The sequence below is a fragment of the Rhinoraja longicauda genome, chromosome 20 (assembly GCF_053455715.1).
Source record: "Rhinoraja longicauda isolate Sanriku21f chromosome 20, sRhiLon1.1, whole genome shotgun sequence".
In the NCBI taxonomy this organism is placed as follows: domain Eukaryota; kingdom Metazoa; phylum Chordata; class Chondrichthyes; order Rajiformes; family Arhynchobatidae; genus Rhinoraja; species Rhinoraja longicauda.
The window spans coordinates 17,659,724-17,676,668 of NC_135972.1; the positions used below are offsets into that span (position 1 = coordinate 17,659,724).

Genomic DNA, 16,945 nt, shown 5'->3' on the forward strand with positions numbered 1-16,945 from the left:
CAGTGGTAGAATCTCGGAGGAGTTGATGGAAGTGGGGAGAATGGAATGGGATTAGTGTAAATGGGTGCATGATGTTCAGTTCAGGTTCAGTTACCATGCTGTATGACTCTCTGAATCTCTTAAAACTGTAGCTATTTCCCAGTCAGGAAAAAGTGGTTCTGACATAGGAGCAAAGAGTCTGTCAAGAGTAAGTACCATTATAAAATGGTAGAACATGAAATGGTGTTCAGGGAAGGAATTTTGTCCTCATTTTGTATATAAGTGGTAGGGACAGAAAACTGTGTGGTTACTTCATAACCATCCTTTGAAATTGGAAATTTCAATGTTCGTATCTGGGTTGCAGACTACCCAAGTGGAAAATGATGGTGGTATTCTTGTTTTCATTTTGCTTCACTGTGGCGGGGTGAAGGTCGAGGACAAACTGGTCAGAGTTGAATGGGAAGGGCAATTGAAATGGTTCTTCTCAGGCAATATCCTGGTGAATCTCTTTATCACCCTCTCCAATGCATCATGTCCTTCCTGTGGTGTGGCTACCAAAGCTGTATTTAATATCGCTGCTTTGGCCTAAACAAATGTTTTAAAGCTGACACGACAAATTTTCATGTCATCTGTCAATATTTTGCTAATTACCTGAAATCTGTGGGCATCTGGTCATGTAGCTAATATATTTTACCAATTTACTTTATCAGAAATCTGATACTTATCACTACTAATATCCAACCTCTTACTCTTCAGTGCCGTGAGAATAGTTTCAGCTTTTCCAGGTTCTCCACAGATAAACATGGAAAATAGGAATAGGAGTGGACCTTTGAAGACCACTCCAACTTTTAATATCATCGTGGCGGATTCTCTTATCACAATCACAGTATTCCACCATTCTCCCCATAGTCCGTGATGCCTTTTGTGCCTGGCAATTTATCTAATTACAAGATTTTAGCGACAGTCTTTATACCCCTCTGATGCTGAATTCTACAAGATCGCCAGGCTCTGAAGAAATTCCTCCTGATCTCAGTCCTAAATCCCTTGAGATCCTAATCTGAGACTGTGGCTCATCATTCAAAATAATCCCCTCTCATTTTCTAAACTCTATTGAGTATAAAACTAGTCACGTAATCTCGCCTCAACCCTCCAACCCAGGAACTGATTCTTCGTCTTTTGTGCTTTTTGGGCTACCTTCCTTTATACTGTCTTCATATTCCTAAAGTATCACATAATTGAACACATTTCTGCAGCTGGCACTAGTCACTGAAGATTTTTGAGAAATTCCTTGCATTTTAAAAGACAAAGAATCATGTGGTTTTTCCTTTACAGTCTTCTGTTTACATTCAAAGATTTGTTCTATATCTCCCAAGCCATTTTGTTTATGTTGTCTCCATTAGTTTTCTCTTAAAATTTCTGCATCAAATTTAATCTGCCACATCTAACCCATTTTGCTAGCTTCTGTGAGTCGTAGTTGTTGAACACCTCACTAGCCCCGACAGTGCGGGGAAGTACCTATTTCCCTGCCAAGCTGCCGGCATGCCTCAAAGTAAAGTTTGGTATGTTCGGGGATTGCTCTGTGAATGGGAAAAAAAACTTATTAAATCAGCTATTTAAAAAATATTGTAAAAGTCTGATAGGGCACAAATCTGGGGTTGGGGCTTTGCTGGTTGGCACCGACATGCAAAGAAATTTTGTGGGAAGGGTTTATTCTGTCTTCCCACATTATTTCAGTCCATTTTTTGAGGCTTCTTTTTGCTTGGACATTGGTGCTTGAATCAAAATGTTTTAAACCAGCAAAATTATCTTTTGGATCTTCTAATCCAAATTTCATCTGATTGCAGCCAAGTGTTGTAATTAGTTGTAATTAAGGGCCACAAGCCCTGCAAGTTAAATCTGCGCTCGTGTTTCCAAGTTTGGAATCATTTTAATTGATGTAATGCTGTGTACTGCTTTTTATCGAAAGGAACAATGATCATATTATCGATGCTGAGGATAATGTTACATATTTTTCTCCAATCTGATTATACAATTTTTATTAATTTAGTATACATCCCTTTTATTTTGTCTTCAATCTTGCAGGTAAATCAGTTGAATATACTCAAAGTCCCTTCATGAATCAGGAATACTGCTTTCCATACCCCATCTCAGTCATGTAGTTGACGTCTGATTTTCTTTTATCAAGCATTTTAATTTCTCACCATTTATATTTCACACCATTCAAAAAGCACCATTTTTTTTCCTCACCCAATTGCACTTGTCATCATCTCGTGTATTAATTTAGTTTGTATTATGTCAACATCATAACTTTTGCCACCCAGTTTTTGTTCTCTGCAGCTGCATTTTGCTTGATATTTCTGTTGTATTATGATTGAGACATTTACCTGGAGCCTCCTTTTCAGTTTCCTTTGATCTAACTACCTTTCTGAACTGGCAGTTTTAGCTGGCCTGCCTTTTCCTCTCATTCGACCACATGTAGTCAGTATGCTAATTATGTCCTCTTTGAAGGTTTCAATTAACACTTCACCTGATGATTTCTATTTTCTTTTGACCTGGTCTGATTCTTCTGCAACTGCACAAAACTACCTGTCTTCTGGCTGAGTATTTTGATAATTCCTCTGCCCTTAACTATCAAAACTTGTATGGGTATCTGTATCCAGTACGAAACCTGCTTTGGTAACTGTAGCTCACTAATTAGATTATTCTTTTAATGGTTATAAAATGATAAAATTATTTTCTCTACAGGGTGACTCTTCTGAAGATGATTTTGCCAGAAACTCAGAACTGCGGAAGCTTCAGATCTTCGGTGCTGGTCCAAAAATGTTGGGCCTTGGTCTCAGGACAAAGGACCGAGATGGTAAGGGAATGGAATGGAAGGGGAATGAGGTGGATGGGTTGGATGTAGGAGCTCAATATAGTTTAGTAACTGCATAATTTCAAAAGTATCGCAAAATAAATTGAAGTTTTGAATTGCTTTCAATCAAGCAGCTAATTGAACGTTTGAGCGGCATAATTACATGTATTGCTCCTGAGTATTATATGTCATAATGCATTATTATCCCTTTGATTTGGCCAACGATTGGGAAGCTCCTTTAGGAAATGGTTCAGTGTTTCTGACGATCAGCAGCATATTTAAAGAAGTTTATGTATTTGCTGGAGTTATGGTCTGTGAAGAAGGCTGTCAAAGTATACAGTGTGATATAGATAAACTACAGAAATAGGTGGAGAAATGGCAAATGGAGTTTAATCTGAGCAAGTGTGAGGTGTTAGCCTTTTGGGCGGTCAAATGTAAGGGGAGTGTACAATTAATCGCAAGACACTTTAAGTCATACAGAAAGTCAAGCAATGCTGGTCTGAGAAAATAGATTAGATCCTTCATGACTGTTTTGAGTCGGTGGACTGGTCTATATTCAAGAACACTGTGGCTAACCTAGATGAATGTGCCACTGCTGTCACAGACTTCATCAGCGAGGATAGAGAGGGCCCTGTACCCAAGAAGACAATACACATGATCCACAACCACGAGGTCCACTCCCAGGTGAAATCCAAGTGCTGCATTCAGGTCAAACGATACTGAGCGGTACAAGAAAGCTATCTACTACCTTTGCAGAGCCATGAAGAATGCCAAGGGTGAATTCTGGACCAAGCTGGAACCCAAGGTAATGATACACACACCCATAGATTGTGGCAATGGTTGCACACTCTAACTGGATACAAAGCGAAGTCAGGCAATATCAATGGCAAAAATGGTTCCCTCCCCAATGATGCCTTCTTTGAACAGAAGGTCGGTGAAGGAACCCACCCTGCCAGTTTTGGGTGTGCCTATGCCAACGGTTACTGTGACCGATGCAAGATGGGCTTTCCAGAGAGTGAATCCGCAAAAGCAACTGGCCTGGATAGAATCCCTGGCCATGTCCTCTGGACCTGTGTAGATCAGCTGGCAAGAGGTATTCACAGACATCTTTGAGCTCTCACAACTCCTTTCTGAGGTCCCCTCCTGCTTCAAGAAGACCACAATTATCCTGATGCCAGAAACGAAAGATAATGTGCCTTAATTACTATCGTTTAATGGCTCTGACATCCACCGTCATGAAGTGCTTTGAGCGATTGGTGATTGTGCACATTAGCTCCCACCTCCCAGCCAGTTTTGATTCATCGCAGTTTGCTGACTGTCACAACAGGTCCACAGCAGATGCCATCACCTTGACCCTAAACTCATCACTGAAACACCCAGATGACATGAATTTCTATGTTAGACCGATTTATTGGTTTTATCTCCGCCTTCAACATCATAATTACAGCCAAACCCATCTCAAATCTACTGGAATCTATTGGAATCAGCACCTGCCTCTGCCACTGGATCTTGGATTTTGTGACCCACAGACTGCAATCAATGAGGATGGGTGACAACACCTACTCCACAATAATTCTCAATACTGATGCCCCACAAGGATGCATTCTCAGTCCCTGCTATAATCCCAATATGCTCACGACTGTGTGGCCAAATTCAGCTCTAACTCAATTTATAAGTTTGCAGGTAATACCATTGTGATGGGCCAGATCACAAACAGTGATGAGATGGAGTAGAGAACATAGTAACATCGTGTCCAGGCAATATTCATCAATGTCAGCAAGACAAAGGAGCTAGTTATCGACTTTATCATGACTCCATCATTTCTCTAATGACTCTTAAAAGTTCCTGCAGATGCACCATAGAGAGCATCCTGTTGGATTACATCGCAGCTCGGTTTGGGAACAGCTCTGCCCAGAACCACAATAAATTTCAGAGACTCTGGATGTAGCAGAGTCCATTACATTGATTCCCCACCGTTGACACCATCTGTTTGTGCAGATTCCCCATCTACACCATGCTGCCTTCGAAAAACAGCCAACGTAATGAAAGACTTGTCCCACCCCGGTCATTCTGCCTTCAACCCGCTCCCGTCGGGCAGACTAAGGAGCAGCTTGAAAGCAAGGCCCACCGGACTTGGGAATAACTTCTTCCTCTCTATTATCAGACATCTGAAAGATACTTCCATAAACTAGGATACTGCCAGACTCGCCTCAACCCCATTGCGGTCATTGGACTGGAACTGGTGTGGATAGTGCCGAGACTATATTCTGCACTCTATTTTCTCCTTTGCTTGACCTATTGTACTTAAGTTTGGCTTGGTTGTATTTATATATATTTTTCATTTGAGTCTTTCACGATAGTAATGAGAATGAATGTTGTTTATTCTGTTTGTCTTTTGCGTACTGAGCTCCCAAAGATATCCAGGAGGGTTGTAGATGCTGTCTGAGGTCATGTCAATCCGGTCTGCTATTATGATTGATAAATAAATTAGAACATGTGTAATGTTTACAGGATCCTTACCTGCCCGTTAGCTCATGGGGCTTAGCAGTTATTTCCTTGCCTATCAATCCACCTTTGATTTGTTTTCAGCTTGGCTAGTCTCAATTTGTGAGCCCTGATTGTTACAATCAGGTTAACTGGTTTTGATTTTTAATTGTTTCGTTATTCACCGATGTTTATGGGCTAGGTAGTAAAAAATATGGTTTATTATAGTTTTAGCAACAATACTAGACCAAGTGGACCCGTTGGGCCCAAACCTCTCCTGCATTGGTCCAGCACCCCCTCCACCCCTCCTCCACCCCTCCCTCCCTTCCCTTCCCCTCCCTTCCCTTCCCCTCCCTTCCCCTCCCTCCCTTCCCCTCCCTCCCTTCCCCTCCCTCCCTTCCCCTCCCTCCCTTCCCCTCCCTCCCTTCCCCTCCCTCCCTTCCCCTCCCTCCCTTCCCCTCCCTCCCCTCCCTCCCTTCCTTCCCCTCCCTCCCTTCCTTCCCCTCCCTCCCTTCCTTCCCCTCCCTCCCTTCCTTCCCCTCCCTCCCTTCCCCTCCCTCTCCCCCCTCCCTCCCTCCCTCCCTCCCTAGGAGATAGATTTAAACTTTTAAATGTGTATAACTTTAAAAACATAACACCAATTTCAATGAAACTTCTTCCATTAGCACCAAAGGGACGACGGTGAGTAAGGTGGGCCTAAAATTGTCGCGCTATTGTGTACCGTTTTGGCTGTAGTTCAGTAACAAACAAACAAACGAGAGTTTTAGTATATAGATGTTCATTTATTTTCTTTTTACTAATTATATTTGCGATTTCCACAAAATGTTCTGACTGAGCCTATTTTACATTTACATTCATCATTGATTTGTATGCCAGCCTAATTTTACAATTACATTTGTGTAATTTGAGTGATGTTGTTCCTGAATCAGCTGCAGGATGTCATGATGTTAAATTTACAGTGCCTGCCTGGCACGTTCTTTTCCTGCTAGTGATTAAATTCTTTTGCTGTCATTTTTAACTGTGATCAAGTTAGTGGCCAAAATAGTAGGAGCTAAAACACTAGCTTTTTTGTTCACTTCACAAATTGTTGATTGACCTTCTGAGTATTTCCAACACTTTTTGTTTTTACATCATGAGCCAAACTTGTTAGTACCTTTAGAACCCAATCCACATCATCCCCATTCATCCCAGAGGAAGGGGTTTGATCTGTGGCATTGACTGCTCCATAAATGCTTACCCAGCAGTTTGTTTTCTGGCTCCAGCACCTGTAAACTTTTGTCTCCAATCCCATTCTTGTCTGATGTATACACACATTTGCATTGAGACGCAGATTTCTATTGTTGAGTTTATTTTAGAGTCATAATTGAATATTATTGAAATACGCCCTTCAGCACACTGTCCGTGTCGACCATCAAGTATCCTTCTATATGAATTCCATGTTTCATCGTTTGGGGTGTAGCTAAAGTCCAGGAAAATTAGCCGCACAATTCAGCAGATTCAGAAATCAAGTTTGTGGACTTGAACAGCTTTCACGTTACATGTTGGGTGAATTTCTGTTTCAGATGAGGAATTTTCAGTAACCGTAAAGTCGATGGGACATAAGAAAAGTGCGGAATCACAATTCCCTCGCATGCAGATGAGACAGCGGAAAGGAGCATTGGCTGTAAACTTTGTAAGTTCTGAGTTAGATTAATAGATAATGTCCTCTTATGATGTTGATATATTGCAAATCTGTTATTACTACAGTAAAAGTATAATAATCCTGTATCTGATTGCTCAGAAATTCTGATGCATCTGTCTCGCTCGTTTATCTCTAATGTAAGCCATGCGTTCAGTGTGTAAGCCTGTTTTGCAGCTGGGGTCTGGGACAGAGGAAAACAGTAGACTAGTGGCCCCAGCCAGGGTCCAGAGTGCTTATTTATTTCCTGATTCCTTTAAACTCACTGGGTTTACTCTAAAATGCATTATGCTGCCAGGTAACATGTTGAACAAAAGTGAAGCAAAAAGGTGATTGGGTATTAATAGGAGAAACAATATATGAAGTGAAACAAAAATGTACTAGACTGGCACCACCAAAATCAGAATTTTATTTCCCAGGTTTTTGAGGGGGGCAAGAGAGGAGATTGCCTTGGCCATGACAAAGATTTTTGTTTCTTCTCCAGCCACAGGCCAGGTCCCGGAACACTGGAGAGTGGCCTATGTTACTTTGTTTAAGAAGGGATGTAGAGGGATTCCAGGGAACGATAGGCCGATGAGCCTCAGTGATAGGAAAACTATTAGAGAGAATTCTTCGAGATAGAATTTACTCCCAATTGGAAGAGAATGGGTTGATGAGGGAGAGCCAGCATGCCTTTGTACGCGGCAGGTCTCGTCTTTCTAACTTGATTAAGTTTTTTGAGGAGGTGACGAAGGAGATTAATGAAGGTAGGGTGGTAGATGTTGTCTGCATGGATTTTAGAAAGCCTTTTAATAAGATCCCTTTTAGTAGACTGATCCAGAGGATAAAGATATATAGGATTCACATTGTCTTGGTTGTATGGAGTCAGAACTGGCCCATTCATAGAAGAAGGTTGTGGTGGAAGGTAGATATTCTGTAACCAGTGGAGTTTGGCAGGAATCTGTGCTGGGGCCTCTGCTGTTGTAATATAAACATAGCTTACTTTTTGTGCTATGGATAAATGACCTGGATGTAAATGTAGATGGGTTGGTGAGTACGTTTGCTGACAATGCCAAAATTGGAGGAGTTGCAAACAGTGAAAAAGGCTGTCAGAAGTTAGTAGTATACAGATCAGCTGCTGAAATGGGCCGAGAAAAGGCAGATGGCGTTTAAGCTGAGAAAGTGTGAGGTTAAGCACTTTGGGAGGTTGAATATAAGGGGAAAGTATACAGTTAATGTCAAGACCCTTAACAGCATTGATGTGCAGAAGGATCTTGAAGTCCGAAGTTCATAGCTCACTGAAGGTGATAACACAAGCAGATACGATGGTAAAGAAGGCATTTGGTATGCTTACCTTCATTGCTAGGAGCATTGACTACGAGAGTCAGGAAATCATCATGCAACTTTATAGGACTTTGCTTTGGCCTTATGCAGTTCTGGTCACCCCATAACAAGAAAGATGTGGCGGCATTGGAGAGAGTACAGAGGAGGTTACAGCTGCAGGAAAAGGTTGGATTGCTTTCGATTGTTTTCTCTGGAACGCCTGGAGGTTGAGGGGAGACTTGATAGAAGTATATAAAATTATGAGAGGCATTTTTCCCAGGGTGAAAATGTCCAACACTAGAGGGCATAGTTATAAGGTGAGAGGGGGAAAGTTTAATGGAGACATGTGGGGTGAGTTTTTTTACACAGATTGCCTGGGGTGATGGTGAGGCAGATATGCTCGTGGTGTTTAAGAGGCTTTTAGATAGGCACATAGAAGTGCAGGGAATTGATGGATATGGATCATGTATAGGCAGATGAGATCAGTTTATTTGGCATCGTGTTCGGCACAAACATTGTGCACTAAAGGGCCCGTTCCTGTGCTGCACTGTTCTATGTTCCATATTTCTGATTTTGCTGTCCCTGCACACAGTGTACATGGATTTGTGGAATTCAATGGGTCAGGCAGATTCTGTGGAGGGAATGACATTTTGGGTGGGGACCGATTTCGACGTCTGCAGTTTCTTGTGTCTCCAAACCTGGTTTTGTGTTGTGATGACTGTAACATTTGATATTTTAACTACACTTCTCTGGGGGGAAAAAAACAATGATACCTGAATGAATAAAGAGGCAGCCACTTAAATATTCATATACTTTCAGAATTTTTCTTTTTCTTTTTGTGCCTTTCTTATCACGAGATACAAGACTGCAGATGTGAAAGTTGATTATTGTTTGCCTCCACAAATATTGCCTAACCCACTGAGTTCCTCCAATAGTTTGTTTTTAGCTTTAGAACATAGGATATTTCAGCACAAGAACAGGCCTTACGGCCCACAATGTCCCTGCTGAACATGATGCGGACACTATCAGATCTTATCAGAATCTCTTATCAGAATCTTTATTTAATTCTCTTTTGGACTCAGATGTCACTTTACTATTTCATTATGTTTGTTCGTGTTAATTTCACTATGTGCCTCCCCACCCATTTGACAGAATCTTTCTATTTATCCATCAAGCCCTGTCCTTCATAAAAACAGGAGTTGCTGGGAACTTTCTGTAGGTCAGGCAGCATCTGTGGAAAAAAAAATAGGGTTAATGGTTCATGTCAGAGATCTTCAGGTGCAGGCTGCACCTCTCTAGTATGGCACCCTTGATACCTGACTTGGTGCAGGACCACCCAAGATCTTGACCACAGAAATTGGCCCTGATCATCTTCTAGGCAGAAGTATTCTGGAATCCCGTAACGCCATTGTAAGAGTTCCACAAACCATCCATAAACCAGGGTTTCTGTAAGTTGAAAATGGTTTCACCTGAGATCACTGTTAGCTGAGACTGCAGAAGGTGTATTAGTTGGTTAATTAGCTACACATCAGCACAGATCTATGTTAATTTTAGATCTTAGTTAGAGTTACTTAATTAATATAGATCTGTAGTACAGATTGAAAATGTACTGGACCAAGGCAGTTGCTGGTCCACAAAATGGTAGACCAAAGAGTTTCATCCTATACAGGGAAGGAGAGAAAACAATTTAGTTTTATTTAGCAGAGGACAGGGGTGGATTGGATCGGACAAAGAGTATATCTCTGATAGAATGAGGTTGCAGTTATAGACGAGCTATAGATGAAATAATTTGGTTCATAGATTATTGAGACTAGTAAAGAGAGAGCACAGATATAAAATAAAATAAAAACTATGAGATATGTTCAAAATGCCCAGCAGAACGTGCTACAGGAATGTTCAGGAAAATGGAAGATATCTCAAAGGCATTTGTGCGGGAAGTCTTGACACCAGAGCAGATACGAAGATGAAGGAAATTGGAATATACAATGGAGTCCTTACAGGAGGTGGGGGTGGGGAGTGGAGTATTACTGATACTCCCTGATCTACTGAGTGTTTCCAATGTTTTTGTTTTATGTCGGGTATGCACACTTGCAGTTTTTAGATGTTCAAATTTGGTTCTTTGACATCTACCCTTATTTTGTCCTATTCCTTTCACAGTTGGTGAGCTCGTTGGCCTGTTTAACCACTGCTGATCTAGTTAAATAAGCCACATCGTTTATTATCTTCCAGATCTCTGCTTTGGAGAAATGAGTGTTGGAGAAATAATTTTAACAAAGTCGCCAGAAAATGAAAGAAATGAATTGCATGACTAAAAAGAATTAAATACTAGTTAATTATGTTAATTATTATGTTAATTGTTCTGTTAAACACCAATATTTTTAGTCTGCTGGAATATGTTTGCTTTTCATTTTATAGTTCAATGAAAATGTTTTGATTTAATGTCATTTAATAATAGCCTCTACATTTCTTGTATTCAAATACTTCCTTGGCAATGCCCCTATCTCAATAGTCTAATCCTATTCCAAAATCTGGATCGTTTTATTCCTCTAATTCTGCCATAGAACATAGTGCCGCACAATAACAAGTCCTTTAACCCACAATGTCTTCCCACGTTATGTATGCATTCCCTGCATATTCATATGCCTATTCAAAAGCCTTCTATCATCACCTGTAGTACATCTTGTGCATCTGATTTCATTTACTGCACCCTCCATCACTGCTTCCAAGAGGATCATCACAACGTAGCCCACCTACCTGATGTGTTTCTTTGATCACAACCAGACTCACCAACGCCTCTTCATTACAGCTGACTAATGTGCTGCTTGCAGCAGCTGGCCTGTACATATTTCATGAATGCTGTTAGACACAAAATGCTGGAGTAACTCAGTGGGACAGGCAGCATCTCTGGAGAGAATGGGTGACGTTTTGGGTCGAAACCCTTCTTCAGACTGATCTGAATGATCAGAATGCTGTTCATTTGTTGATTATAGATATTACCATGACAAATATAGGTAGCTATTTTACTGGTGGTTCTACTTTTCAAGCACTTGGAAGAGCTGGGCTGGTTTAAACAGGATATCTGTTTTACAAAGATGCAAAAATAAAAAAGTTCAAAGAATGAATCTTCTGAATGTGTGTGGCTCATAAATAGATACTCACTTTCACAGAACTTATTCATCTCTTGCAGATTGACTTGTATGTTTGTCTAGTATGTGCACGTGGGGATGATGAAGACCGCTTACTTTTATGTGACGGATGTGATGACAGTTACCACACTTTCTGTCTCATTCCTCCTCTTGTGGATGTGCCAAAGGGAGATTGGAGATGTCCAAAGTGTGTGGCTGAGGTAAGACACTGGTGTGCTTTTAGAGGTTTTTCTATTCCTGAGCCACTGGGTTGAAGTGATGATAAAAGGCTCTGCCCTGGTTGGTTAGTTAAGGAAGCTTTGTTCTTCATTTTTTAGTAAATGGAGTTCTCTGACAATGTCTGTTCCGTCATGGAAGGCGCTATGTTTGGTTCAATACATGAATAAATCGTGTTGAGCAAATAATGTTTTAGTTTTACAAAAATAAGTTTTAATTTTTAAGATTTTCAGTTGTAGGGATACAGCTTGGAAACTGGCCCTTCCGCCCACCAGTTAATGCTGACCAATGATCACCCATACGCTAGTTTTATCCTACACATTCAGGACAATTTACTGAGGGAGGAATGTGGGAGGATAGCGTAGCACCCAGAGAAAACCTGAGCAGTCACAGGGGAACGTACAAACTCTACACAGGCAACACCGGTCGTCAGGATTGACTCGGATATCTGGCGCTGTGAGGCAGTAATTCTACCGCTGCGCCCCTGTGCTGCCCATGGAGCTTGATTCATGGATAGACATATCATTATTTTAGTAGCACTGGGAACCATCAAATGGGTTGGTAACACTTGGTGGAGCATCATGGACAATATTTAAACATTATTCAGAGGGGAAACTCTGGACGGTGCAGAAATTATACTTTATGGCATCGCAGACATGTGCTTTGGCAGACTGGCAACTTCCTCTGTTTTATTTATAATGCATCTATTGTAGAAAATTTATTTGGTCATGAAGGCACCTTAACTTCCCCCTGGAAATTCAAGGTTTGTGGAATACAGAATGTGATACCCTCCAAAACGTTATCATTTCCAGGGATGCTTCCTAATTAAATTAATTTCTGTGATCTTTCAATGTAACTTGGTAAATAGATTTTATTTTTTTGTTTGCTATCTCCGCAATTCTAATCTGTCACACATTTGTGACTTCAACCAATATATTTGAGGACCACCCGTACCCCAGTTATTCCCTCTTCCATCTCTCTTTGGCCAGAAGATACAAAAGCTAGAAAACATGTACCACCTGATTCAAGGACAGCTTCTTCCCCCCCCCACTGTTATCAGACTCTTGATTGGACCTCTCATGAGCTGAGGACGTATTCCCGATTCACCAATCTGCCTCGTTGCCGTCCTTGCACTCTTTTACCTGCACTTTCTTTGTGGGTGTGATGTACTATATTCTGCATGGTTTAATTGTAATCACTTGTGGAAGATTTGTGTGGGATAGCACATGAAATAAAGTTTTTCCACTTTCTTGAAACCTATGACGATAATAAAACAATACCAGTGCTGTTGTGATCTGTAGTGCACAAAGCTCCACATGAAATTTAATTGATAGATGAAAACTGCAGAATCACAAAATGGTTACAACATAAACGTAGTCTGTTCTGGTTGTATGTCAGACATAATTCAGCTCATCCCACTACCTGTCTTCTCCCCACAATTCTAGCAATTCTTTCTTTTCAGATATCTATACATATTTCTTTGTAAAAGCCACAATTGAGTCTGATTTCTTTATTTGCAATGCATTCCACTTCTAATCACTCGTTGCATATAGCTAGTTGGTGTACTTTTGCTTCATTTGTCTTACTTGTAATAGTTCATAGTTCATAAGGGTCAGCTTCTCTCGTTACTCTGCAGTCGTCTTGATTTTAAATACCTCTATCAGATCTCCTTGCAACCTCAAGATAAGAGTCAAGAGTGTTTAATTATCATATGTACTGAAACAGAATAATAACATTCTTATTTGCAGCAACATAACAGGTTTGTAAACACAATACTCAATACATAACATAATAAACAAGAACAAAAATTAATATAGTGCAAAACAAAACAGCCTGAAGCAACCAAGTCAGTTTACATCTCATCAGACCATTGGGATTTATCCATCTTTATATGCTCAAAGACATCTGTCACATTTCCGTACGCAATGCAAACATGCTCGGGAATATCACCGGGGTGAACTAGCCAATTGGATACAAAATTGGTCATAAGGTTATAAGTGATAGGCTTGTTGGTAGAATACAGAGGGTAATAGTGAAGGATCGATTTTTAAATTGGAGGCCTGTGACCAATAGTGTGTCTCGGGGATGAGTGCTGGGCCTCCTGTTTGTGATATATAAATGATTTGGAAGAGAATGTAGGTGGCATGATTAGTAAGTTTACAATTGACACAAATTGTTGGTATTGTGGACAGTGGAGAGCATAGTCCAAGGTTATAACAGGATCTAGATCAACTGAAGAAAAATGTACAAAGGAATATTTGATGGAAATTAGCTTGGCCAAGTCTGAAATGATGCGTTTTGGAAAGGCAACTCAGGACATGACATAGACAGTGAATGGTGGGGTCCTGAGAAGAACTGAGAGACTAAAGGGGTACAAGTACATAGTTCCCCAAAAATGGCGACACAAGTGAGGCATATGGCATGGTCGGGGCATTGAGCACAGGAGTTGGAACATATTGTGCATTGTGTGCAGATCTGGTCACCATACTACAGGAAGGATTTCATTAAGCTGGAAAGGATGCAGAAACCAATAATCACAAAACTATTACTGGAGTGCTTGAGGTACAAGGAAAGAATGGAGGGACTGCGACTATCCTCCCTGGAGCAGAGGATAATGGCTGAACTTGTAGAAATGTATTCAATCGTGAGGAGCATAGATTGTCTTGACACATTTCCTGGGATCTAAAACCAGATGGCATAAGTTTAAGGGGAGGGGGAAAGATTTAAAGAGGATCTGAAGGGCATGTTTTTCACACAGGAGTTGACTGAGCTGCTTTGTTTCTGTAGAGATATACTGTGATGCCTTTTATCAAGAAAGGCATTGAGAAGCAACATAAATAAGTGACAGGTATGAACACAAGATCACAATGTTTAAAATATATTTGGCCTAGTACATGAATAGAAAATGTTTCGAGATTTGGTCTGCATTAAAAAGTTGGGCTGAAGTGCCTGCTTTTGTGTTATACAACGCTGACTCTACTCTTCTATCATGTATGTATTCGAGGGTCTCTCTCGATTTTAATCGCCTACATCTGCCATACATTTCCTTTTTTTTTTCTTTGAACCCACAATATCCCTTATAATCCAGGCTTTCCTAATCTTACATTCCTTTCCTTTTACTCTTAAGGGAACATCTTGGTTGTGAACTCTTACGATCTGTCTGCTTTACCACAAGCAGCTGTTGTCAATGGATCCAATCGGGCTTGTCTTAATTATTGTAATTGGTCTTCATCTTATTTCGGACCTTAACATAGATTTTATGGTTCAGTGAAAATGTTTTCCATGACTACCTTGAAATTTGCAGAATTGTGATCACTATCCGTGCCATCTTGACACAGAATCGTTTTTCTCCACTTCACTGATACCTTCCTGTGCCTTTCCCCTGCCAGTTAATTGAAGCTCTTCTCACCACCCTACGCCCAACCATCAGTTCTTGGCAGATTTTTAAATGGCTTACCACAATCTTTGTCTCAGCGTAACCCTGCCACTCGAATGTCAAATATTTATTTAATACTCGGGTTTCTTTATTCCTGAATCAATATGGAATTGCTCCATTTAGTTTATGTTGCTTCTTGCCTTTCCTGTTAGAACGTATCACAGTACATCTCTGTTGAAAAAAATTGTCGTTAAGCTATTTTACTTAATTTTTCCAGTGTTGGTCACTGCCTTCCATGATACTGATTTTTAAAAAAAAAATAATTTGCAGACATAATCATTATTTCCATATCCAAGTCCAGGTTATTACTTTCTTGGAAGTATTAGTGATACTTCTATCAACCTCTGGAGGACACTCCTGCACCTCCCCACTCTGCAAAGCAGCTATTGAATGCAATGCTCCAGTCTTCTCACTCCCATTAACTATCTGACAACGTTGTTCCTGCCAGTTGGCTTCCTTCACTGTTACGCTTGCACTCCTCACTGTCTTTCCCATGTTGTGTTCCAGACGGCTCGTTCCCAGATGGTTTCTCAGATGCCGTTCCCATCAACTATCACCCATTTATTTTCATAAGTTCATTTTTGTCAAATACACATCTCCATGAATTCAGCTGTATACACTTTCAACCCTCCAATATCACCCAATATCAATCCTCTGCAAGGATTGTGTCCTTTTTCTGCCCGATGCTTGTTTCTTGTTTTCTCAGTCATTTCCCTTTCACTTGTTCTATCTTTCACTTTACTCGTGTCACTCATTCCTTCGTCTTTTCCTATTTACTGCTCCATGGTAACACTCTTGTCTGCTGTTTTTTCCCTTTTAGTCTGTGTCTCTTGCACATGTTGTTCCAATCTTTCTCACAATCCTGACTGTATTACCACCTGCAGCAGCACCTCGCTGTCTTTGGTCCACTATTTTCCTCTTTGCTTTAAACACACCTCTTGCCTGCATCAGTCTGAAGAAGGGTCTCGACCTGAAACATCTCGATCTGAAATGTCACCTGAAATGTCTTGCCTGCAAGCATTACTCTTTCGTACAATGAACCTGATCACCCTCTCTTCCAAAACTCTGCTCCTATTCTCCATTGCTTGCTTTTGTTCCACAACGTCAGTCTGGCTATCCTCATTTAACAAACACCTGCACTACAAAAAATAAACTGCTGGAGAAATTCAGCGGGTCAGGCAGCATCTGTAAAGGGAAGCAGATAGTAATTCAGGTAGGGGCCCTTCTGGTCTGAAGAAGACTTCTGACCCGAAACGTCATCTGTCCATTTCCTGCAACAGATGCTACCTGACCTGTTGAGGTTCTCCAGCAGTTTGTAGAAACAAGGAACCGCAGATGCTGGTTTACACTGAAAAAGACACTAAGTGTAGCTTAGCAAAAAGAGTAGCTCAGCACGTCAGGCAGCATCCCTGGAGAACATGGATAGGTGATATCTTGGATCAGGTCCCTACCTGAGACAGATTGTGGTGGGGTAGGGGGGGGGGGGAGGGGGCAGAAAAGCTGGAAGAGAGGAGGGGCAGGCCAAACCCTGACAGGTGGATACAGGTGAGGGGGTAGGGGTTTGAGAGACATGGGACAAAGTATAGAAATGAAGAGACAGGAGGTGTGAGGCAAAACAATGGAAGAGTTGCAAATTTTGAAGCTAGATGAGGGGGAGGGGAGAGATCGGTGGGGCACAGAGGAGAGAGTGGAGGGAGGGGGTTGGGGGGAGAAGGGGGGAGGGGTCAGTTACCGAAAATTGTACAATTCAGTGTTCATACCATTGATCTGGTGGACTGAGTGCAAGTGTTTGATGAAATGGTGACGAGGCTGTGCTTGGTCTCACTAATGTACTTGGCCTCTTCGGGAAC

The 16,945-nt window shown here is 41.1% G+C and overlaps 1 protein-coding gene across 3 annotated transcripts in view; it reads left to right on the plus strand.

The window, feature by feature from the left end:
• The window catches only part of kdm5a (lysine demethylase 5A), a 132,270-nt gene that overhangs the window by 41,422 nt on the left and 73,903 nt on the right, over window positions 1–16,945 (plus strand). For all 3 annotated transcript variants that reach the window (XM_078417052.1, XM_078417053.1, XM_078417054.1), the window contains 3 exons: window positions 2,725–2,836; window positions 6,880–6,989; window positions 11,485–11,643. In XM_078417052.1, the coding sequence (XP_078273178.1) occupies window positions 2,725–2,836; window positions 6,880–6,989; window positions 11,485–11,643 (381 nt within the window). The remainder of the gene's footprint in view (window positions 1–2,724; window positions 2,837–6,879; window positions 6,990–11,484; window positions 11,644–16,945) is intronic.